Here is a 23,804-nt window from a genome sequence, read left to right on the forward strand (position 1 = left end):
AGGGGATAGTGTGTCATGTAGCTTGCTAGACAGCTTCCAATGCACTCTGTTAATTTGGTCCCTACCCAGATAAATGAAAGCTGCAGGAGCCTCTTGTTAGTAGACCTACCCTATAAGAGATGCTAAAGAAAATCCTTCAGGCTGAAATGAAAGGATACTAGACAGCAACTTGAAGCTATATGAGGATATAGAGAAGAACAGTAAAAGTAACTACATAGGTAAATATATAAGGTAGTATTATTATATATTTTTTTGTAACTCCTATTTTTATTTCCCAATGACTTAGAAGGCAAATGCATAAAACAATAATTATAAATCTGTACTAAAGGGCACACAATGTATGAAGTAATTTGCGACAACAACATAAAGGAAGAGGCAGAGCTGTATAGGAGCAGTTTTTGTATTCTATTGAAGCTGAGTTGGTAAGTTGGTATCAACTCAAACCATCTTGTTATAAATTTAGGATGTTAATCATAATTTCCATGGTAACAACTGAGAAAATATCTAAAAAATACACAAAACAAGAAATGAGAAGAGTATCAAAATGATACACTACAAAAAATCTATTACATACCAAAGACAGCAGTAATAGAAGAAAAGAGAAACAAAGAAGGTATAAGACATACAAAAAAGAAATAGCAAAGTGGTAGAAGTAAATCCTTCCCTATCAGTACTTTAAATGTAAATGGATTAAATTCTCTGAACAAAAGGCTGAGATTAGTACAATGAATTTTTTTAAATGATCCAATGATGTGCTGTCTACAAGAGCCTCACCTTAGATCCAAAGACACAACTAAATTGAAAGTGAAAGGATGGAAAAAGATATTCCATGAAAATAGTAACTAAAAGAAAGCTGGGGTGGCTATACTAATATTAGGCAAAATTTTTTTTTTTTTGAGGAAGATTAGCCCTGAGCTAACATCTGCTGCCAATTCTCCTCTTTTTGCTGAGGAAGGATGGCCCTGAGCTAACATCTGTGCCCATGTTCCTCTACTTTATATGTGGGACGCCTACCACAGCATGGCTTGTCAAGCGGTGCCATGTCCGCGCCCAAGATCCGAACCAGCAAACCCCGGGCCACCAAAGTGGAACGTGTGCACTTAACTGCTGTGCCACTGGGCTAGCCCATAGACAAAATATCTTTAGTCAAAAAATTGCTATAATGCACAAAGAAGGACATTATATGTTGATAAAGGATCAATTCATCAAGAAGATATAACAAGTATAAAAATATATGCATCAAACAAACAGAGTCCCAAATATATAGGAAGTAAACATTGACAGAATTGAAGGGAGAAATAGAGAGTTCTACAGTCATGGTTGGTGACTTCAGTTTTAAATAATGGATAGAATATCTAGAAAGAAGATTGAGAAGGAAATAGAGAACTTAAACAATAGTATAAACCAACAAGACCTAATAGACATATGCGGAACACTATACCCAACAACCTCAAAATACACATTCTCAAGTGCACATGAAACATTCTCCAGAATGGACCTTGCATTAGGCCACAAAAAAAAGTCTCAATAAATTTTAGAAAGATTGAAATAATACAATACATCTTCTCTAACTACAACAGAGTGAAGTTAGAAATCAATAAGCAAAGCAAGAGTCTAAAGGTATTCTTCCATATATACCCAATAGTTCCACTTCAAGCTTCAATCCTTTGGAAATACAGATGTAGAAGCAGATTTCCAGGCAGAGATATTCATCTTAGCAATATTAGTAAAAATATTTGGAATGTATAAATAAACTATAATCTTCAGGTCAATGTAGCAAATATTTGTGAGCCTAATTTGTTTCTACTCTGGGCTCAGAACAGACATGAAGCTTATGGTCCCTAAGTGTCCTGTATTCAGTAGAATATATGGAACTTTTAGAAGTATATTTTCAAAGAACATTTGTCATAGTGAGAAAATGTGTATAATATTAAATAAAAAGTAACGTATTAAAATACATATATATAATATAACTTATGTAAAATAGAAGTTTTTTATTTCAATAAATCTTTTCTGAGTGCCTTCTACTGAACCATGCAATCCGTCACCAAGTTCTGCTCATTAATTCCTCCTCTCCCTACTGTCTCCTCATCCCAGCTGTCAACTACCTGGTTAGCAATCACCGTTAACTACCTAGTTCAAACTCACATCTTTAATGTTCATTGGTGTCTCCACAGTCTCCCACCAGTTCCCAAAGCTCCAGTCTGTCCCTATTTGATTCCGCCCTCACGTGACAGCCAGAGTAGTCTAAGTCCAAGCTTTTATCTTTCCTGCTTAAAATCTTTCTATCACTATCCATTGTATTTAGAACACTGTCCATACTGCACTGCATGGTTTATAAGCATATCCATGATCTCCCCCTGCTGCTCCCCAGCTATGCCTGACTCCTTGGAAATTTTCTCAATAGATCTGCTCTATCTTCCAGACCTGCTTGTGCACATGTTTTGTCTTTGGCCTGAAATGCCCTTCTCTACTTGATACCCAGAACACACACTTTAAGACAGAAGTCAAGTTTCAAGTCTTAGGTAAGATGACCCTCTGCCCTGCTTCCATTCCCCTGGTACTTGTCATTTGTATTGGAATCACTAGCTTACTTATCAGTCTCCCCACTAAATTGTAATCTCCAAAACAGAAGTTGTCCTCCACCTCTGAATGTCCTGTGCAAAGCACAATACAGGACATATAGTCATCACTAGATAAATGTTAAATAAATTATAATGTAGACAGCAGTAAACAATGCCTAATACTTTCTTCTGGTCCCCTTCTGTAAGATGACAATCTTGGGTCATGGGAGGCCTGGAAAAGTTGAAAGGGCATGGATATTTAGAATCAGACATACCCAGGTTAGAGTTCTAACTTTGGCAACTTGCTATAGTGAGGGAGAAGTGAGCACAGACGTTGGAGCCACTGGAGTTTGATCCTGAATCTAACCTTTACTGAGTGGGCTTGGGCAAGTTTCTTCACAGGTTTCTGCCTCCAAATTGATGAGTTTAACAGTAATTCCTATACCATAGACTTATTTAAACAATTTATTTTTATTGTACCAGCCAATTTAAAATTGCTTATTTTTGCAATTAGGCGTCTTCCAAGATAACCGTAAAACAGGAGATAGATGTGTTCAGGGAGTCATTCTTGCCTTTTTTTTTTTTTCCATCAAGATGATAAGAAGTGCCGAGGAATATGTCACAGCTCACTCAGAGACCGCCCATTGGGTACAGAGCAGAAGTCAGCTTGGGAATCCGCTGTTCTTCCTTTTCTCCCTCTGTTCTCAGGCCCAAGAGGCTTCCGGCCCTGCCTCGTATATCTGGGAGAGATGTGAATGTGGAGGAGTGATTTCATGAGGTAGAAATTAAAGGAAAAATTGAAGTGTAAGCTTTGGTTCCCTAACTGAGTATCTCTGGCTTATATTGGAGGGCTCATGACCTATAGCGGAGAGAGAAGAAGAAGGTTGCACCACCCTGTCTTTCCCTCTCTGGACCCTATTATTTCTTCAGATGTCATTCCTTAAAGTCAAAATACTGTTGTAAATTCAGGAATCAGCACCTGTAGCCATTAATTGATGCTGCTTGCCTCATCCAGTTAGCCAGGTCCCAGAAGCTTTACACAGTTAAATCTGGCTCTATCAACATAGAACCACGCCCGCAAGTCATTTCTCCTCTAAACTCCATTGAAAGCACAAAATACACATCAGTATCAGACAAACTGAAGAGAACAAGTCTCTATATAAATGTACAAAAGGGGCCATGGAGGAGCCCCCAAACATAGCCTTTCTTGAGGAAATGATAGCCCGCCCCAACACAAAGAGAGACAAATGAAGTTGCAAGCAGGAAAGGCCAAGCCGCTTGCTCCAAGCCTGGCGGGAGGCTGGCTAAGTGCTGGCATTTTCTGGGGTCTGACAGGCTGAGTCTTGACTCGCCAATCTCTTAGGGCTAAGTTGGCAGAGACAAGGATGGGACTGGAACACCGCTTCTCTTGGGCAAAGATTAAAACAACTTGGTGACAGGAAGTGGCACAGCAAGGGCAGCCTGTGTGGGTGCCCCTCAAGAGCAGCACACACGGCTGCCCTTAAGGGCTGACTGCTGATCCTCAAGGAAAAGCTGGATTCAAGGTCAAATTACATCAAAAGTTCCTCCAAGAATCCACTGAGCAATAAAGCAGCAAGAAATGAGGAACTGGCATCCCCAGGGGACCAGAGAAAGGGAACCACTTCTTAGAGCCAAATAAAGCAGGTTAGGATTTAGAGAGAATCTATTCCTCCTCACAAAGATGCAAGAGGATATAGGCTGTACTTGCCGGCTTCCTGGCATATCTGGGAAAAAGCAGGAGGCAGTGTCCTGAGTTCACACCTGACACAGAGAGGAGTGGGCAGGGAGGGGAAGGCAAGGTTCTATTCAATTTCAAAGGTTTGGTTCCACCCAGTTTCATTCTGCTATCACCACTAGAAGCCTTGGTCCTCCATCTTCTTCTAGAATGTAGATTAGGACCCACAAGGTGAGCATGTAAAACCCTAACCTTAGATCTGGGGTATTTTTGCTTTAGAGAATTGGAAGAGACTAAAGCTCTTCACAACAATACTGAGGTCCAAATCAGGGTATGGGTCACAGGGAACACAGGCTATTTCTTGTGGGTATGATGCATTCGGGAACGCCTTTGCTCCCGATTCTTTGGGGTTTTTGATTTTGTACCAATGGAAAAGGAAGGAGCTGATGATCTGAAAGATCCTCTTCCACCAGAGCCCCGGGCAGGAGGAGAGGGCAGCCCAAAGCCAAGGCCTGTTTCAACTGGCCCAGGGACAAGGGTACTCTGAGCAAAAGGGGCCATGGAGGAGCCCCCAAACATAGCCTTTCTTGAGGAAATGCTAGCCCGCCCCAACACAAAAGATGTGCTCTGGCTGGTCAAGCCCTGGGAGTTCTGGCTCCAGCCTTTTCCAAAGGGTGTGATGGTGCTAGTACTCCCACTTGGCACTGCTCCAACATTGAATGCTCCAGAGTTGGAATTCATGTCTGGAGCAGTCATGCTGATTCCAGACTCCCCGCAGTCCATAGGAGTCACTAAGCCCCCAAAGGCAAAAGGTCGTGGGGCTGTGCTGCCAAACACTGAGCCACAAGCCCCACTATGGTAGGTCTGGGTGACAACTCCAAAGCCAGCTGTATTAGCTTGAGCAAAGCGAAAACCTGCTGGAGTGCTGCCAATGTCTGGCCAGATGCCGGCAGGGATGTGAAAGGTGGAGGCTGAGGGTGTCAAACCCCCGACGGTTGACTGTGTGGTACTGCTGAAGGCTGGCTGGGCTGCGGTTGGGGTTGGGGATGCCACTGCTGAATTTCCAAACATGAAAGAGCTACTGAAGCTTGGGCCAATGGCTGGTTGGGGGGCCCCTTGCTTCTGCCCATCTGCAGCCCCAAATGCAGGCGGGGGCGTGGCTCCTAGGGATAGTGAGAAAGGTGGCCTTGAGTTTGACCCCAAGGGAACTGTAAATGTGGAGGTCAAATTGGAGGTACTGGACAACAGTGCAGGCTGGTTTGTGGTTACTAGGGCTGAGGCTGACAGAGGGCTGCCCATACTTCTAAAATTGGCAGTGCTTCTACTAGAGGATATCTGGATAGCACTGGGAAGAACCCGGCTGAAAATGGTGACTGTATGTACAGTAGGAATGGTAGGACGTTGGTGTGGTGGGAAAATGAAGCCTGTGGCTGGGGAGAAGCTGGCTCTGAAGGCAAGGGCAGCCCCAAGAAGGAGAGTGTGGCAAGTGGAAGGGATGGAGTAAGCGTTGCCCATGGGACTGGTAACATTCACTATACCAAAATCCAAAGGTGGCTTGAAAGAAGAGTCTTCAGATGTGCTAGCTGAGTTGGTGGACGTGACTACAGAGGTAGCCTTGACCAGGCCATGGAAGAGGTGGGTAGAAGCAGGAGTAGCTGGAGAAGTGGTCTGCTTGAAAGAGAAAGGAGCTATCATGGGCATAGTTTTAAGTGGTTCTGTGTTGCCAAAGATAGGCTTGAAGGTGGGAGTTAAGATACCCGGAGTTGAAGATACTGCAGCTGTGACTGAAATTCTGGAATATAAGGAGCCTCCAATCTCACCGTTGGGTGGGAGACCAAAAATGGGTTTTGACATGGGGCCAGCAGAAGTTGCAGCAGGAAATGCAGATGCAGGATGAGAAGCTGGGTTATTCATTCCAAACAAAGAACTTTGCCTAATGAGCGCTGCAGAGGTAATGGCAGGTGGGTCTGGGGGCATGGCAGACCTATTAGTCTGAGAGGTCAAAGGTGGCCATGTGGGAGAAATAGGGGTCAGAAGGATGAAACTAGCTGTGGGCCTAGAGTCTGAAGAGGTGCCTGAAAGGGGCTCTGTCTGTGAGCACCCAAGTGGAGACAGTAGATTGGGTGTCTTCAGAGGTGAATGTCCTACACTGATTGCCTCTCCAGTAGATTGTGGGAAGGCCAGTGGACCTGGAGACTTCTGCATTTTCTTTAAGCTTTCCAACTGAGGATTTTTGCCCTGGGTTGGAGCTGTGCCTACAGAACGCACGGTGAGAGACAGGGAAGGCTGAATGGCAGAGTGAGTCTCAGGGACAGAATCTGTGGTGGCCTCAGTTGTATCCCCTCTGGCTTTGTTGCTCCATTGGAGTCCAGCTTTCTTCCCTAATGCCAAGATCTCTTCAGGGACTGCATTACCAAGCTGGGGAGGTGGACTCAGAGACAGCAGGTTCCCGGGGCTAGAAAGCAGCAGTGGAATCTCTTGATTTTGCTGCCCAGAGCTGCCATATGCTGCTGGGGACTCATTCGACAATAGTGGTATCAGTGGAGAGTGAGACTGACGGCTTTTTTCTTTCTTTTTTACTGGCCACTCTGGTATCTGGAATGACACACTGGAAACACTTCTCTTCCAAGGAACAGACAAATCTCTAGAAGAGCTATAAGAGCTTGTAATAGCATTTCTTTTGGAGCTGATGAGGCCACCTGTGTGTGTGCTGGCCAAGGAGCTCACGGAGTAGCAACTGGGCCTCCTATTCAAGCTGTGGTTTGAACTCCAGGAGTTGAGGCTTCTCTTCAGAGGACCAGGCCTGGGCACAAAAGAAGGGAGGACTCCATTCTTCCTCAGCAGTTTAAATGCAGACGGTCTCGTCTCTGCACTCCTTCTTTTACTATCCAAGCTCTCAGGGAATAGCGGGTCTTCCAGCCTCACTTTCCCTTTCTTGCACTCTCTGAGGGCCCTCAGCACTGACTCCTTTGCACATGGGTCTGGGGTCTTCTCAGAGGGTAAGGACCCTGCAGAGTTTATTACCTCTGCTGGGGAAGTGCAGGGGGGCACTCCCCGCTGAGGAGGAGCGATCTTGATGGTCACCGGGCTCCATACTGCCCTGGGGTGCCGAAGAGACCAGATACTCCGCCTGAAGTAACTTTCCCACCAGTCTGAGGGAAGAGGCCCCATGATGGAATTCTGGGACCTTTTCATGGGAAATCGCCTCCAAGCCTCATTGACCACCCTCGCAGTGGGATTGGTAGGATCCCAGTTCATCGGTCTCCTCGCAGGTCTATGCCGCGGGGCAGGATGGACGCGATGGATGTGCTGAACGCGGTGAACCTGGTGAAGGGACTGAGCTGGTCGGCGGTTCACCGGCCTCTGGGGCAAGTCTGTGCACCTCTCTGCTGGAGACGACCGCGGGGGTCCCGGCTTGCCCAGGTAACTGCCCATGAGGAGCAATGAGGCGAGGTCTGTGACTTTGAATAGGGTTTCGTCTCCTGACTCACGAAGTTTCTGATGTCTGGTGATCCAGCCTGAGCCGAAGGGCGTAGTGTTCGGATGACGGTTGGGATCTGGGCGCGAGGAAAGGGCAAGGACCTTTGGGCGCTCGACACCCCCTAGGCTCCGCGTTCGCAGGTCAGCGCCCCGTGGGAAAGAGGACACGCAGGGCCGCGGCAGCCCCAGTATTATTTTGAGGCCGAAGCCGGGCGCTCGGACCTCTGCTCTCACCTCCGCTGGCGGCAGCGCGCGGCGCCTCGCCCGGCTTCCGCAGCGCCAGCCTGGAGCCGCGCGGGCCGAGTTCACTGAGTGGCGCTGAGCTAGAGTCCAGCGGGCGCGGCATCTCCAGGCTCCGGCTGCGGCCAGCCTCGGGCTTCCGGGCTCCCGGCCCCGGCACCGATCCTTCCGCCCGCGGGTTCCCCGGAGTCGGAGTGCGGAATGCAGTCTGAGCCTGGCAGGGTGAGTCGCGGAGCAGGACTGGAGACCCGCTCGGGAGGACCCTAGCAGCGCAGGTGGCGTTCGTGGCACCAGCAGCCAGGAAGACTCGAGGCCTAATTTGCTGGATGGCGATTCCCGCACTTCTCCTTTCCCGCTGCCCTTTCCTTTCTGCAGCCAGTAGGCGCCAGTCATCTGCTGGGAATGCAAACTCCTGACGCTGCCACCTCCCGGCCCCATCCAGGGTCGCTTCCCCGAGGCTGAATCCGGGTCGCTTTCCGATTGTTTGCACTTTGAGAATGCAAGGAAGATCGCCATCTGGCGGGGACTCGAGGCTCGGCAGGAGGCCGAAGGGATATTTTGTCTATCGACCCAGAACCTGAGCCCTTGGTAGCCACCGGGCTTAGTCCCTAGCTCAGCGCACCCCCACGATCTCTCCACTCACAGTCCACACGTAGCCCAGTGGGTCGGAGCTCCTGGAGCGGAGCCAAGAAGTGGGGGATGTCTGGACTCGCTTTTGGACAGAGTGGGTTTTGAAGAGAGCTAGTTCAAGGATGACCTTAACGTGTTCTTGAAAGAGTCGTACTCAATTCGTGCCTATTTTATTGTTATTAGAAGGAATTGTTTTAGTAATCTTTAAAAGTTCCCTGTTTCTGACTTTTCTAGAATGTTAGTTACCTAGTTGACTCTGGCTTAGTTTTCTTCTAGAAGTTTTATGGTTTCAGATCTCACATTCAAGTCTTTAATCCATTTTGAGTTAATTGTTGTGTATAGTGTAAGATAATGGTCTACTTTCATTCTTTTGCTTGTGGCTGTCCAGTTTTCCCAACACCATTTATTAAAGAGACTTTCCTTTCTCCATTGTATGTTCTTGGTTCCACTGCCAAAAATTAGCTGTCCGTAGGATTTCTCTCTTTTTTTTTTTTGGATGCAATAGAAAGCTCTATGGGGAGCAAGGGAAAATGATCATATTTGAAATGGCACAGGTAGATCTGGAAACTCTATTATCATGCTTAATCAACATCAAAGCACATATCACTGGGTAACAAGATGAAAGAAAACTAGTGGCGTTCTTCAGCATCAGGTTTTTCTCATATATAGAGGACATATGAATGGAAAGACACAAGCTAGTTCCATAAAAGAAAACAAAGCAGCTCACCAGCAAGAGGACAACATGGGTGGCGTTAGTTTCACAAAAGAAGACATAACTTTTTGAGGTCAGACTTTTAAATATACCTTGTTGTGAAGAAGCAGAATTATATAATTACAAATGGTAATTCAGTCTCAGGAGAAGGGCTGCTTGTTAATTAAATGATAGACACTTCATTGTCTTGTTGGCTGACTGGAAAGTAAATTTGTCTAATACCTTACTACATTTGGTCACTTTATCAACTTCAACTGAACCATCACTATATTTGTAAACACAATAAATATGCTCCCTAAGCAAAGGAAACTTTTCATAACAAGCAAAATTAGCATTTTAACAGCAGGAATGATGCAATAGTTATTAACTATATGCTCTAAATATGTTTTATTATTCATGAAAGAACAGTGTGGTGCAATTATCATTTTGAAAAGTGGATTGACATACATGTACTACTATTTATAAGTTATAAAGATTGCTGTTGATAAAAAGGGCAAAATATGCAAAATTTTAAGATAAAATTAAAATACAATGTTAGACTTGGAAGAAAAATTGCTTTTCATTATATGCAAAGTTTTCTTTAAAACAAAACAGACAACTCCTGGAAAATGGGCTAGAACAAATGGTGAAAGTGTACATGTGAAGTTCAATTGTTACATAAACCTAATCTGTTCTCTAGATGTTAGAACAATACACGACATCGAGCCTCTGGAAATGCCACAAATGTGCTGTGAATTCCTGAGTAGTTGAATGTTTGAACTTTCTTTCCAAGGATTCAGTGATTGCTTTCATATTTGGATTATATTTATGTGACTCTTTAAGCTATTCTGGCTTCAATCTAAAGTTCTAAGAAAACCATGATCATTTTGTTTTCAAGTGACATAATATTGGGAATTTTAGTTATCTTTCAAACTGGTATTGGGCTTATGGGGAACTTATTGCTTTTCATTATATATATGTCATCTTATTCATTCAACCTCATCAGAAGAAGCCCTTAGATGTGATTCTCACTCAGCTAACATTGGCTAATGTTATAACAGTTATTTTCAGGCGCATTCCATATATAATGTCATCCTTTGGAATTAGAAATATTTTGCAGGATATTGGTTGTAAAGCAGTGCTATACATTTATAAAGTGACATGGGGTGCTTCTCTATGTACTTCTTCTCTAGTGAGTATATTTCAGGCCGTTATTATCAGTCTGGCTTATTCTAAATGGGCATGGCTCAAACCCAAAATCTTCACACAAATTCTGCCCTTGTTGATTTATTCCTGGATGAGCAACATGCTAATCAATGTGTGGGTCATCATAAGCATTGCCACCAGAAATTCCACTAATGTTGGACTTTTATATTCTCTGAGGTACTGTAAGACAAGACAGTTTATATACCATCATGAAATGCTATTTCAAAGTGTCATATTTATTCAAGATGTCTTCTTGTTGTTCTTCATGATTTGGGCCAGTTTCTACATGGTGATTGTCCTGTTCAGGCATCACAAGGTCATCTTGCATATTCACAGTACCAGCCTCTCTCCACAATCTTTTCCTGAAACTAAAGCCACCCATTTTGTCCTCTTGCTGGTGAGCTGCTTTGTTTTCTTTTATGGAACTAGCTTGTGTCTTTCCATTCATATGTCCTCTATATATGAGAAAAACCTGATGCTGGAGAATGCCACTAGTTTTCTTTCATCTTGTTACCCAGTGATATGTGCTTTGATGTTGATTAAGCATGATAATAGAGTTTCCAGATCTACCTGTGCCATTTCAAATATGATCATTTTCCCTTGCTCCCCATAGAGCTTTCTATTGCATCCAAAAAAAAAAAAAAAAAAAAGGGAGAGAGAGAAATCCTATGGACAGCTAATTTTTGATAGTGGAGCCAAGAACATGCAATAGAGAAAGGAAAGTCTCTTTAATAAATGGTGTTGGGAAAACTGGACAGCCACAAGCAAAAGAATGAAAGTAGACCATTATCTTACACCATACGCAACAATTAACTCAAAATGGATTAAAGACTTGAATGTGAGACCTGAAACCATAAAACTTCTAGAAGAAAACGTAGGGAGTACACTCTTCAGCATCAGTCTTTGTGGTATCTTTTTGAATACTATGTCTCACCAGGCAAGAGAAACAGAAGAAAAAATAAACAAATGGGTATACATCAAACTAAAAAGCTTATGCACAGCAAATTAAACCATCAACACAATGAAAACACAGCCTAACAATTGGGAGAAGATATTTGCAAGTCATATATCCGATAAGGGCTTAATATCCAACATACATAAAGAACTCATACAACTCAATGGAAAAAACAAGCCCCCACTTAAAAAATGAGCAAAGGATATGAACATTTTTCCAAAGAAGATATACAAATGGCCAATAAGCACATGAAAAGACATTCAACATCACTAATTATTAGGAAAATGCAAATCAAAACTACAATAAGATATCACCTCACACCCATCAGAATGGGTATAGTTAAGACAAGAAATAACAAGTGTTGGAGAGTATGTGGAGAAAAGGAAACTCTCATATACTGCTGGTGGAAATGTAAACTAGTGCAACCACTATAGAAAACAGTAAGGAGATTCCTCAAAAAATTAAGAATAGGACTACAATATGACCCAGCTATTCCACTTCTGGGTATTTATCCAAAGGACATGAAAACACAAATGCAAAAAGATATTTGCAGGGATCCCTATGTTCATTGCAGCATTATTCACAACCGTCAAGACTTGGAAACAACCTAAGCGCCCATCAATGGATGAATGGATAAAGAAGATGTAGCATATATACACAATGGAATACTACTTAGCCATAAAAAAGATGAAATCTTGCCACTTGTGACAACATGGATAGACCTTGAGGGTATTATGCTAAGCAAAATAAGTCAGACAGAGAAAATCAAATACCATATGATTTCATTTGTAAGTGGAAGATAACAACAACAACAAACAAACACATAGCTGCAGAGGTTAAATTGGTAGTTACCTGAGGGGAAGAGGGAAGGGAGGAGGGCCAAAACAGGGCACATGTGTACAGTGACAGATGGAAATTGGTCTTTGGATGGTGAACATGATGTAGTTTACACAGAAATGAAAATATAATGATGTACCCCTGAAATTTATATAATGTTATGAACCAACGTAACCTCAGTAAAAAAAATTCCTGATGAAAATTCTTTTAATTGCAAGAGAAGATATTTTTAGAATTGTTGTGAATATAGACAGTAGTCCTGACTACACCAAGATAAAAATTCGAGAAATGCTAATTCATTTTGATTCAACCTATGACAGTCTCTTCAAGCATAAAAGAGGATATTGCAGATGAGTACATATAGTGCAGCATACATATAAATTCTAAAAACGTGGAAAATTATATTAATAAAAAATTCTAATGTTAAAATAAAGAAATGCAAGATGATGGTAAAAGTCAAATTTAAAAGAATGATTATCTTTAAGGTGTTTAGAAAAAGATATAAAAAGAGTCAGGAACGTAGCGGACTTCTTCTTTTGTATGAAGCTATTAATGGTTCATGGAGCAAAACTTTGACCAATTGGAGACAGTGGCTGGTGGATAAATTCTTCCCACTTTCTTCCCCTAAGCAATTTGTCCTGAGATCGCACCCCTATTTAATTCAATGGGTGCTCTTTACGTGAATATGTTCAGTTTGTAAAAATTTATCAAAGCTTATACTTATATGTGGAGTTTCACGTATATATCTATCTTATACTTCATTAAAATGTTAAAAATTATTCATTTGCAATAGCTCCAAAAAACATTTTTAACCTAGAAATAAATCTTACAAAATTGTGCAGGATCTTTATCCAGAAAACCATAAAACATTGCCAAGAGAATGTAAAGAAAGCCTAAATTAATGTAATGATACACTGTATTTATTGAATGGAAGACAGTATTGTAAAGATTACAATTCTCCTTAAAATGAAGTATAAAGTCAATGCAATTACAATTAAAAGACAGTATTGTGAAAATTGACAAGCTTATTCTAAATATTATATGGAAATGCAAAATTCCAAGAGTAGCCAATACTATGTTGAAAAGAACAAAATGAGAGGATGTAGATAGATAGATATCAATGGTTATTGCAATGCTGTGGTAAGACAGTATGCTAAAAATAGACCAATGCAGCAAAATAGTGTCCAAAAACAGAACCACAGAACCAAACATTTGTAGACACAATTTGTGAAAAAGATTGCACTGTATAGCAGTGGGGGAACGGATGTTTTTTTCAATAAACAATACTGAATCCATTGGATATCTAATGGGGAAAAATGAATCCTATTCTCTCTCTATACAAACAAAAATCAATACCAGATTGATTTTAGACTTAAATATGAAAGGTGAAAGAAAGCTTCCAGAACGTAACACAAGAGAATATCTTCATGATCATGGGGTAGGCAAAGATTTCTTAAACAGAATATTGAGTAGGCTACCCACAAAGGAAAATAGTGATATTTTGGGTTAAATTGAAATTAAGAAATTCTGTCTATCAAAAGACATTATTAAGAGAGTTAATAGTCAAACTACAGAATGGGAAAAGATATTTCCAACATATATAACTGATACAAGTCTCTTATCCATAATATGTATGGATACAAATCAATAATACCAATCAATAATAAAAATACAGACAACCCAATAGAAAAAGCAAAAAGATTTGAAAGGTCTTTTTACCAAAACAAAAGTATCCAAATGGCCAATAAATATATGAAAATATGCTCAGCTTCATTATTAATTAAGGAAATGCAAATTAAAATGCATTAAGTTACCACTATACACCTAGCAAAATAGCAAAATTAAAAAGAATGCAAATCATTGTTTTGGAAGTCTGTTTGGCAATATCTTATAATGTTGGACCTACGCATACCCATTAATCCAAAAATTTCGCTTCTAAATATAGACCCAGAAAAAATGCACACATTTGTGAACCATGACATATTCAAAAATGTTCCTTTTGTTGTGTTTACTTATAATAGTCCCAGAATGAGAGCAACATAAATGTCTATCAACCGCAGAATATCTAAATTGTATAATATACATACAATGGAATATTCTACTGCCACAAAAATGAAGAAACTACTGCTACATTTAATAGCATAGATTAATTTACAGATATAATTGAATAAAAGAAGCCAGACACAAAAGAGCACAGACAATATGACTCCATTGACATAAATTTTAAGGACAGGAAAAACTGAATTTTGGTGTTAGAAGTCAGAATGGTGATTACCTTTAGAGCAAGGAAAATGTGACTGAGAGATAGCATAAAGATTGTATCTGAGGTGTTGGTAGTATTTTATTTCTTGATGTAGATGGAAGTTACTTGTGGGTTCCCTGTGTGAAAATTCATTTACCTATCCATATGATTTGTATGCTTAAAAATGTTATAAATTAATTGTTTAAAAGCTTAAAGAGACAGCCACGTGTAAAAGAATGCACATAGACCATTATCTTATAACATACACAAACATTAACTCAAAATAGATTAAAGACTTGAATGTAATACCTGAAACCATGAAACTTCTAGAAGAAAACATAGGTAGTATGCTCTTCAACATCAGTCATAGCAGCATATTTTGAAGTACCATGTCTGACTCGGCAAGGAAAACAATAGAAAAAGTAAACAAATGGGTCTACATCAAAGTAAAAAGCTTCTGCACAGCAAAGGAAACCATAAACAAAAGGAAAAGATGACCTACCAATTGGGAGAAGATATTTGCAAATCGTATATCTGATAAGGGGTTAATATCCAAAATATATAAAGAGCTCATATGTCTCAACAACAAAAAAACTAACCACCAAATTAGAAAATGGGCAAAAGATCTGAACAGACATTTCTCCAAAAAAGACATACAGATGGCCAACAGACACTTGAAAGGTGTTCAACATCACTAACTATCAGGGAAATGCGAATCAAAACTACAAAGAGATATCACCTCATGACCTTCAGAAAGGCTATAATTAACAAAACAGGAAATAACAAATGTTGAAGAGGAAGTAGAGGAAGGGGAACCCTCACATACTGTTGGTGGGAGTGCAAACTGGTGCAACCTCTACGGAAAACAGTATGGGGAGTCCTCAAAAAATTAAGAATAAAACTATCATGCAGTCCAGCTATTCCACTGCTGGGTATTTATCCAAAGAACATGAAAACATAAATGCAAATATATATATATTTATATGCACCCCTATATTCATTGCAGCATTATTCACAATAGCCAAGACTTGGAAGCAACCTAGGTGCCCATCAAGGGGTGAATCCATAAAGAAGATGTGGTATATATACACAATGGAATACTACTCAGCCATACACAAGAATGAAATCTGGCCATTTGTGACAACATGGTTGGACCTTGAGGGTATTATGCTAAGCAAAATAAGTCAGAGGTAGAAAGTCAAATACCATATGATCTCGCATATAAAGAGAAGATAAAAACAACAACAAACACATAGAGACAGAGATTGGATTGGTGGTTACCAGAGGGGAGGGGGGTAGGGAAGAAGGCAAAAGAGGTGCTTAGGCACGTGTGTATGCTGATGGATTGTAGTCTTTGGGTGGTGAACATGATGTAATCTACACAGAAATCGAAATGTGGTGATGTACATCTGAAATTTATATTACGTTGTAAACCAATGTTACTGCTGCAATAAAAATTTAAAAAATAATAATAAAGTAAATAAAATACTTTATTTCCCTCCAAAAAAGCTTAAAGAAAGTTATAAATCAATATGTATATACGTATATTATGAATCAATTCTTAGTATGTCGGATGACTCCACAGCATGGCTGATGAGTGGAGTATGTCCACACCCAGGATCCGGGTCAGAACCCCAGGGTCACTGAATCGGAGCGCAGAACTTCAACCACTCAGCCATGGGGCCAGCACCCTAAAAGTTTATTTTAGAAAACAAAAATAATAAAACATTAAAGAGAACTAAGGGGCATGTAAAAAAAAAATCTAAAAGGAAATAAAAACAAGAGAAGCAGAGTACTATAGCACCCAATTGCCTTTTCTTTTAGAGCATTTACTCATGGAGGAAAAATTGGGCTTATATTTTAGCAGCTTCTAAACAGAGGCAAAGTGAAGTCACTGGACCTGCTCAAAATGGAGAACCACCCTATATTAGCACATGTCCCGTGTGGTATAGATTCAGGTTAATAATGACCTAGAGAGAAAACTCAACCTTCACCCCCAGTGAACTGCAGGAAAAATTGTCTTGTCACTTAGGAAAGTGTGGAGTAAAAGAAATAGAAAACATCCCTGTCACTGAGAAGTCAGCCACAAAGTGAACCTCTAGCAGATAGGCATCCTAGATGTGAATTCCTGGGTAGTTCACGGAGCCTTAAGTCATAAACTTGGTTTGAAGTTTGTATTATTTACCTACTACTTTAACAAATAACTTCAAATTTAGTGGTTTAAAACAATAAACTTTTATTATCTCATGGTGTCTGTAGGTCAGAAATTTAGGAGTGTCTTAGCTGGGTAGTTCCAGCTCAGGGTCTCTCATGAGTTGCAATCAAGATGCCAGCTACAGCTCTAGTCATCTTAAGATTTGACTGGGCTGGGGGATCCCTTTCCAAATTGTCTGAGTGTTAATAGGAAGTCACACTTTCTCCCTACTTGGGCCTCTTCACAGGGCTGCTGGTGACATAGCAACTGGCTTCCCCTAGAGCCAGATCCATCAATTATGTTGGTCACAAAAAGACCAACCCTGATAAAATTAGGTAGGGAACTACATAGAGGCATGAATTTCAAGAGGTGGAGATCACTGGGGGTCATCTTAGATGCTGCCTACCAGAGTCTGCCCTCTGACCACCAATGATCCATGTCTCTTCCTCATGCAAAACACACTCACCATCACCCAAGAGGCCTCAAAGGGCTCAGAATTTAACATTTAAATTACATCCAGGTGTATGTGAGGTACCTTGAGTATAGTTCCTTAGGTATATTCCTTCAAGTACATAGAAACAAACCTTGTGCACCAAGAGAGGAAATACTGTCACACCTGGACAAGGCTTTGAATCCTTGATTCTCCGGTCAAAGTTCTGATGCTCTACCAACCAAGCCACACAGGCTCCAGGGAAAACCTCTTATATCCAGAAATGGTTTGAGCAAATATCACTGTTGTTGATTGGTACTGTAAATATATTCTTGGACTCGGGAACGATAGCTGAAGAAATGATTTAAATTCCTTAGGGCAAATTCATTGAACAGAAGTGTATTCGTGTATTCTGAGCGTTACTTGGTATTCACTGGTGAGCTGTTACTTGTTTGGTTTGCACTGTCTAAGAAGCCATGCTGGCCTATATAGAAGAAATGTAAATAGCATCAACACAACAATCCTTATTTATTTACACACAGTTTGTAAAAGGTGAGAGACTCAAGAGGTGGAACCAACTGATTGTCTTCAGTAAATATTTATTAATACTTAATACGTTCACTAGTCACCTTTTGGTGACAAACAAAAACAAAAATAATGACAAAGTAGGAGAAGTGGAAACCAATTAGTGGAGAGCAGTAGTTAGAATTATTGCATTTTGCCAAATATTTATTGATGCAAGAAAAAATCATTCATAAGGAAGGGAATGTCCTGGGTGAGTACGATCCTCCTTTGTGCCCTTAACTTCACTAGTTTTTAGGTGATTTTACCTTCCAGAGGAATTTTTACCAACTTGGAACACCCTCATATATTTTTCTAATGGACGCCTAACATTTTTCAACAGATACGTGTAAAGACTGTACTGACTGGCATATTGTAAACTTTTAAATATTTTTTAAGCAATGGCATCACATTCCTTTATTGTATCAAATAGATTTTAAAAACCATAGTGATTTAATATCTGCCAACATCCCTTAAAAAAAAACAGAAGAGCACGCCCTTCTGTGACAGTTGGAAATTTTATATCGATCTTCTTTCTCCTTGAATTTGTATTTCCACAGAATTTTATGCCAATATAATGAATGTTTACACTTAAAATCTTTACTTGATCATTCGATTATATTAGTCTGCACCAAATATATGTGTAAATATTGAAATCCGGTTTTGCTATTTGATGGGACCACAAATCTGTGTTATAATTAATTCTTTGGGTTTGAGTTATATTTGCATTTACTGGTAATACACAATCAAAACATCATAAGTAGATAATAAATTTGAAAACCCTTTACTGGAAGATTTAACAGAAGTAAATGTGGAATTTGTCTCGTTTTTCTCCATGAAATGGTGTATGATGTACAAGACTACCTCAACTGAAGGAAGATTTCCAATTTTTCTTTTGTTGGACGCCAGGGATGGAAGGAATTCTACAATTCTGGGCAGTGTGCCACTTCAGATAGGAAGAAGAGTTTAGGAATTGTCTAGTGGGAAAACGGCATTTCAAAGGAAGGTGGGAAAGAAGAACGCAAATTGGAGAAGGATTCTCAGACAGGTGAATTTTAAGATTGATTACACATGGAAGAGATAAATATGAACTATGCATAGAAACTGATTTTATCTTTTTACTCACAGCCTAGTTGGAATAAAACTTAGCAAGGAATAAGCGTTTAAGAAAAGAAAAGACCCCATAGCAGAGGATGGTTTCGATCCATCGACCTCTGGGTTATGGGCCCAGCACGCTTCCGCTGCGCCACTCTGCTAGCCATTTTTACTTTTTCCCTGTTTTTCATTTCAATGATCCAGATCACCTTTCCCGCGCAGAGAAAGCATTCTTTATCTTTTCCGTCCCTTTCCTTTTGAACGTTTTCGCCGCCCCTCTCTCTCCCAGGCAAGTCGGAGATCCACTCCTCCACAACCAATGGGTCCAGGACTGCGCTTTTCTAACCTGCCGGAGTGTCCAAACTCGGATTTCTTTTTTTTTTTTCTTCCAGGAGCCGCTCCTTGCTCAGGGAGAGCCGAGGAAGAGCGCGCGGAATAAAACTCTAGTGAACCCTTCTCGGGCAAGATCTGAGGAGTCCTGGAGCCAACCCTGCCGCCACTGGAGAGGAATCGTGTTAACCGTCTTGTTTGTTTCCTGCAAAAAAAAATCTCATAAACATCGTTTGGATAAAAGAGAGGTTTTTATTTGCTTGCAAGGGCACAAGATTTTCACGAGGACGGTGCCCCTGGAACAGAGAGAATAAACCAAATTTATTGCTCAACTTATTACATGGCGACCTCAATTTCTATTGGATCTCGTTTGGGGCCGTTTTGACATAAAAATAAAATAAATAAAACAAAAAACCCAAGGAAATAATAATTAAAAAACTAAACTAATAAAGATAGGACCTTCCTTTTCTCGTGGCTTCTATCAGAGAGCAGAACCTTTAGGAAGTCCCTGAACACCAGCTCTGGTTTGCAGCTGCCTCTGTGATGACGCTAGATAGGGCCCATCTGGGATGTTGTAAACCTTTTATCTTCAGTGATGTAAGCTTTTGGATGATGAGCGTAATGTGTTCATTCAGTCACACGGCTAGGCCATGGGTTGCATGCTAGGGTTTGTTGTTTGTTTGCTTCTCTCTCTTTTTACTCCATTTCCCTGTCCACAATGGAACTTAAGGAACAGCCTCTGCAGCATTTTCTTTCATGGTACACGGGCGAGCGAAGGTTGCTCGCACAGCTGAGGACCCGCCTCCGGTTCCCAGCCGTGCGCACAGCCCCACCGGAGCGGCCCTCACTTGAAACAGCGTTTATGTGGGCCTTCTTAAGGCAGCCCAGGTGGGATGGATGTTCTGTTCAGCGAAGATTTCCTTACCAAGACTGGGACAAGAGTGTTCTTGAATTTTGATATATTTTCCCCAGACTTCACGTGAAGGGGAAGGGAGCCCACAGACAGTAACCAGACGACAAGCAATGTGTTTCTCTTAAGTCTTCAGGGATGTTCTGAATCCAAGGATAGTGAAACTCGATTATTCCTTTTGGGCATTTGTCCTCCCAGATCTTTGTCATCTCAAGCAGATGCTGCGATCTTCAAATTGTATCCTCTCAAAAGTCAGTCTTTCTTCAAACTTTTCTGACTGCAATCCAGAGTCAGAAATACATTTTAAATCAAAACTCAATACAATATGCAAACATCTATATATATGTCTATATGGAGAGATATATCTATCTGAATCTACCTACCTATCTACCTATATCTATATCTACATCTGTATCTATCTACCTATATATAGAGGGAAAGAGAGAAGCCAAACTCCACAAAACAATATTTTACTACGTGGGGCTTATTCTGATATTTCCTATTCCCACTACATTCTGTTTCATTTATTAAAACACTAATAATGACCTTTTCTTTTACATTGATTTCACACTCATTCACTTCTGAGTCACAAAGCGATTTGAAAAACACTATTACCTATATAATGGTATTAGAAATGGTTTGTCCTTCTAGAGTCAGATAATGGGGTAGAACACAGTGACCTTTCCCTAATGGTAGGACCAGTAGTCAAAGACTGAAAGGAGTATTCTAATGCCACAAGCCATTTTTGATATCACACAGTAAACACGTTAACTCTCCAGGGGCTACACTCCATCTGCCCCTATCTGTGTTGATTCCTGCAGTGGGCGAAGGAAAATCACACTTGGTCTAAACAGTCCTCTTGGATTCAGTTTTTTCCACCTCTGTCCCACACTTGTGAGGTGGTTTCTTGTTCCTCTCATCTGCTGAAGAATTCTTGCCCGTGTGGTTAAGTAGATATTGGTCCTCATCTCTTGGAGCATATTTTGTTCCAATAATTTTTTTATTCCTCTATTTTACCTCATCCAACATATTGTTCTCATGTGGTTCTCTCTGCTTGGAAAATACTTACCTAGATGTCTGTAGGATTTACTCCACGGCTTCCCTCAAGCCTTCGTTCAAATGTCAGGACCAATGGCTCTAAAGGCTTTGCATAGATGCACCTGCCCTCGTTTTCTGTATATGCTTCAAAGAGATTTGTATATTGAGTTCCCCTTACACTTCTTCTCGGATCAGTAATTCTCACCTTCCTTTGTTGTGTTTGTTGTCACAGTACAGTAGTTTGAAACGCTACTCCGTTCATTCAGCATTTACTTTTGTCAGCTGTGGTTTATGGCTTTCTAGCATCCGCTGGATATTTGTATATGGGAAATTTGCATCTTAAGATATCTGGGATCACTTGAGATACTTAGAGACATGACTCACCACACTTAAGCCCCCACCAAAATAAAGGAGGGTAGACATCTTTCTTCATTTTTTTATAATACGAATTCCTATTTATTGAAACCTAAAGGTGATAACATCTACAGGATGAGTCGATCTGTCCACCTGATTGTTCAGTGCCTGTTCTGAAGTAGAGGTTTATCTGGTAGGCATTAATATATGACAAAAAGATCCTCAGCATTGTGACAGTTCCCATAAATCAGTCCACATGACTTTCCCCACTCTTCTGGTCTCTAATCTTCAAATCTTGCTCTTTTCAGATTCCCGACCATCCAGACAACCATTCCCTACTGCCTAGGGTTCCATATCCAGCCTTACCTTAGGCCTCTCCTCTCTCCATATAAAGTGGATGATCAAATGAACCATCTAAAGCTCTACCCACTGGGAGGATTTCTTTTCACCACTGTCCAGTCACTTCTGAGTGGGAGATTGTGCAGCAGCACAATTTGGTCCTACAAATTTTCTCTTATACTTTTTTCTTCTAAAAGTTTTATATTTTATTTTAAATCTATGAACTGTTTTCAGTTAATTTGTTTAATAAAGTGTGAGGTTTAGGTTGAGGTTCACGTTTTTTGCCCGTGGATATCCAATTGCTCCACCACTATTTTTTTGAAAAGACTAAGACTTTCCTTCCTCTGCTTAATTGCTTTTGCATTTTTGTCAAAAATAACTTAGCTATATTTATATGTGATTTCTGGGTTCTCTATGCTGTTTCATTGACTTATCTGTCTATCCCTCTGCCAATAATGCACATTTTTTAAATTACTGTGGCAGTAGAATAAGTCTTGAAATCGTGAGAGACTTTTTTACACTTTTTCCTCTTTAAAAAAATAAATGGCCCTGAGCTTACATCTGCGGCCAATCTTTCTCTTTTTTTCTTTCTTCTCCCCAAAGTCCCCCAGTACATAATTGTATATTCTAGCTACCGGTCCTTCTAGCTGTGCTATGTGGGCCGCTGCCTCAGCATGGCTTGATGAGCAGTGTAGGTCTGCACCCACGATCCGAACTGGCGAAACTCTGGGCAGCTGAAGCAGAGCACACAAACTTAACCACTCGGCCACGGGGCCGGCCCCTCTTCCTCTTTTTCAGAGTCATTTTAGGTATTCTAACTCATTTGCCTTTACATATAAATTTTAGAATAGTCATGTCTAAATCTACAAAAACATCTTACTAGATTTTGATAGGAATTGTGTTAAACCTGTATACCATTTTGAGGAGAGTTGATATCTCTACTATGTTGAGTCTTCCTATCAATGAACACAGAATATCTCTCCATTTACTTAGGTCTTTGATTCCTTTCATCAGCGTTGTGTAGTTTTGTAGTTTTCAGCATGTACATGTTTGGGTAGATTTGCATCTAAGTTTTTCTTTCTTTCTGTCTTTTTTTAGCAATGTAAATGGTACTGTATTTTAATTCTGGTGCCCACGGGTTTATTGCTAGTATATAGAAATACTATGGATTTTTCTGTTTTGATCTTGTATTCTGTGACTCTACTGAACATTCTTAGTAGTTCTAGGAAGTTTTTTGTTTGTTTGTTTTTAGGTTCCTTACGATTTTCTACGTAGATCATCATATAACCTTCAAACGGAATGGGAAGTACAATTCTTTGGCAAAGAGAGAGGGGGAAGTGCATATTTCTAAAGAAAAATGCAATCCACTGAGCAATCAACTGCACCATCAACAAACAATTGGCCAAAACTGTGGAACTGAATGTTAAAGTGTCCTGCTATTTCTGGGTAGGGTGAGTATTTCGCCTAAAGACCATACTGCAGTATTTGTCATATAACTCCCTACCATGTGTGTTTATCATCAGAATGTGACATTACCATGGTTTGGTGGAGAGCTTTCCTCATCCGTTATGTAGTTCAGTTGTAAGAGTGAAGGACTGAAAATCTAAAAGTCCTGGGTTCTGACGCAGTGAATACTTTACTCAATAAACACAGTTTCTTGTTCCTTTGCTAAAACACATTTATCTAGAAGGATAGCTTTCTTATATTTCATGGTCTGTAAGCCTTTGTACTGTGTTACTCAGGAAATCTCCATTATTAAAAACTGGTAAAGTCATCTTCTGCTTGGAATAGGATAGCAAATCTTAGCTACTGGTTAAAGTAACTGACTTGGCATTTACTCACTCCATACAGGTAAAAGTCTTGAAACTTTAACCCAAACTTCTGTCTTTAGCAGATGAGAATTAAGTAGCTTTCGAACCAAGGGAATAATACACCCCAGTGCCTGGACAGGGACTTGAACCCTGGACCCTCAGATTAAAAGTCTGATGCTCTACCAACTGAGCTACCCAGGC

General features: G+C 40.6%; 1 protein-coding gene, 2 non-coding genes and 1 pseudogene across 3 annotated transcripts; 1 reads left to right on the forward strand and 3 right to left on the reverse strand.

Annotated features, from left to right (window-relative positions):
* Positions 1-4,468: 4,468 nt before the first annotated feature.
* POM121L2 (POM121 transmembrane nucleoporin like 2) lies at positions 4,469-8,462 on the reverse strand. The gene has a single exon (XM_001495084.7). It carries the CDS (start codon positions 8,416-8,418, stop codon positions 4,615-4,617), a length of 3,804 nt encoding a protein of 1,267 aa, XP_001495134.5. The 5' UTR covers positions 8,419-8,462; the 3' UTR covers positions 4,469-4,614.
* On the forward strand, positions 10,180-11,120 carry EQUCABV1R-PS933 (vomeronasal 1 receptor equCabV1R-ps933 pseudogene; annotated as a pseudogene).
* Positions 18,911-18,982, reverse strand: TRNAM-CAU (transfer RNA methionine (anticodon CAU)). The gene has a single exon. It is a non-coding gene; the product is annotated as a tRNA-Met (tRNA).
* A 4,749-nt stretch (positions 18,983-23,731) lies between these two features.
* Positions 23,732-23,804, reverse strand: TRNAK-UUU (transfer RNA lysine (anticodon UUU)). The gene has a single exon. It is a non-coding gene; the product is annotated as a tRNA-Lys (tRNA).

This window comes from Equus caballus, chromosome 20 (genome assembly GCF_041296265.1).
Source record: "Equus caballus isolate H_3958 breed thoroughbred chromosome 20, TB-T2T, whole genome shotgun sequence".
NCBI classification, from domain to species: Eukaryota; Metazoa; Chordata; class Mammalia; order Perissodactyla; family Equidae; genus Equus; species Equus caballus.

What these genes read in the sequence shown, in the direction of transcription:
- POM121L2 (XM_001495084.7), bottom strand. Translation starts at nt 8,418, where the DNA reads ATGGGGCCGGGAGGTGGCAGCGTCAGGAGTTTGCATTCCCAGCAGATG.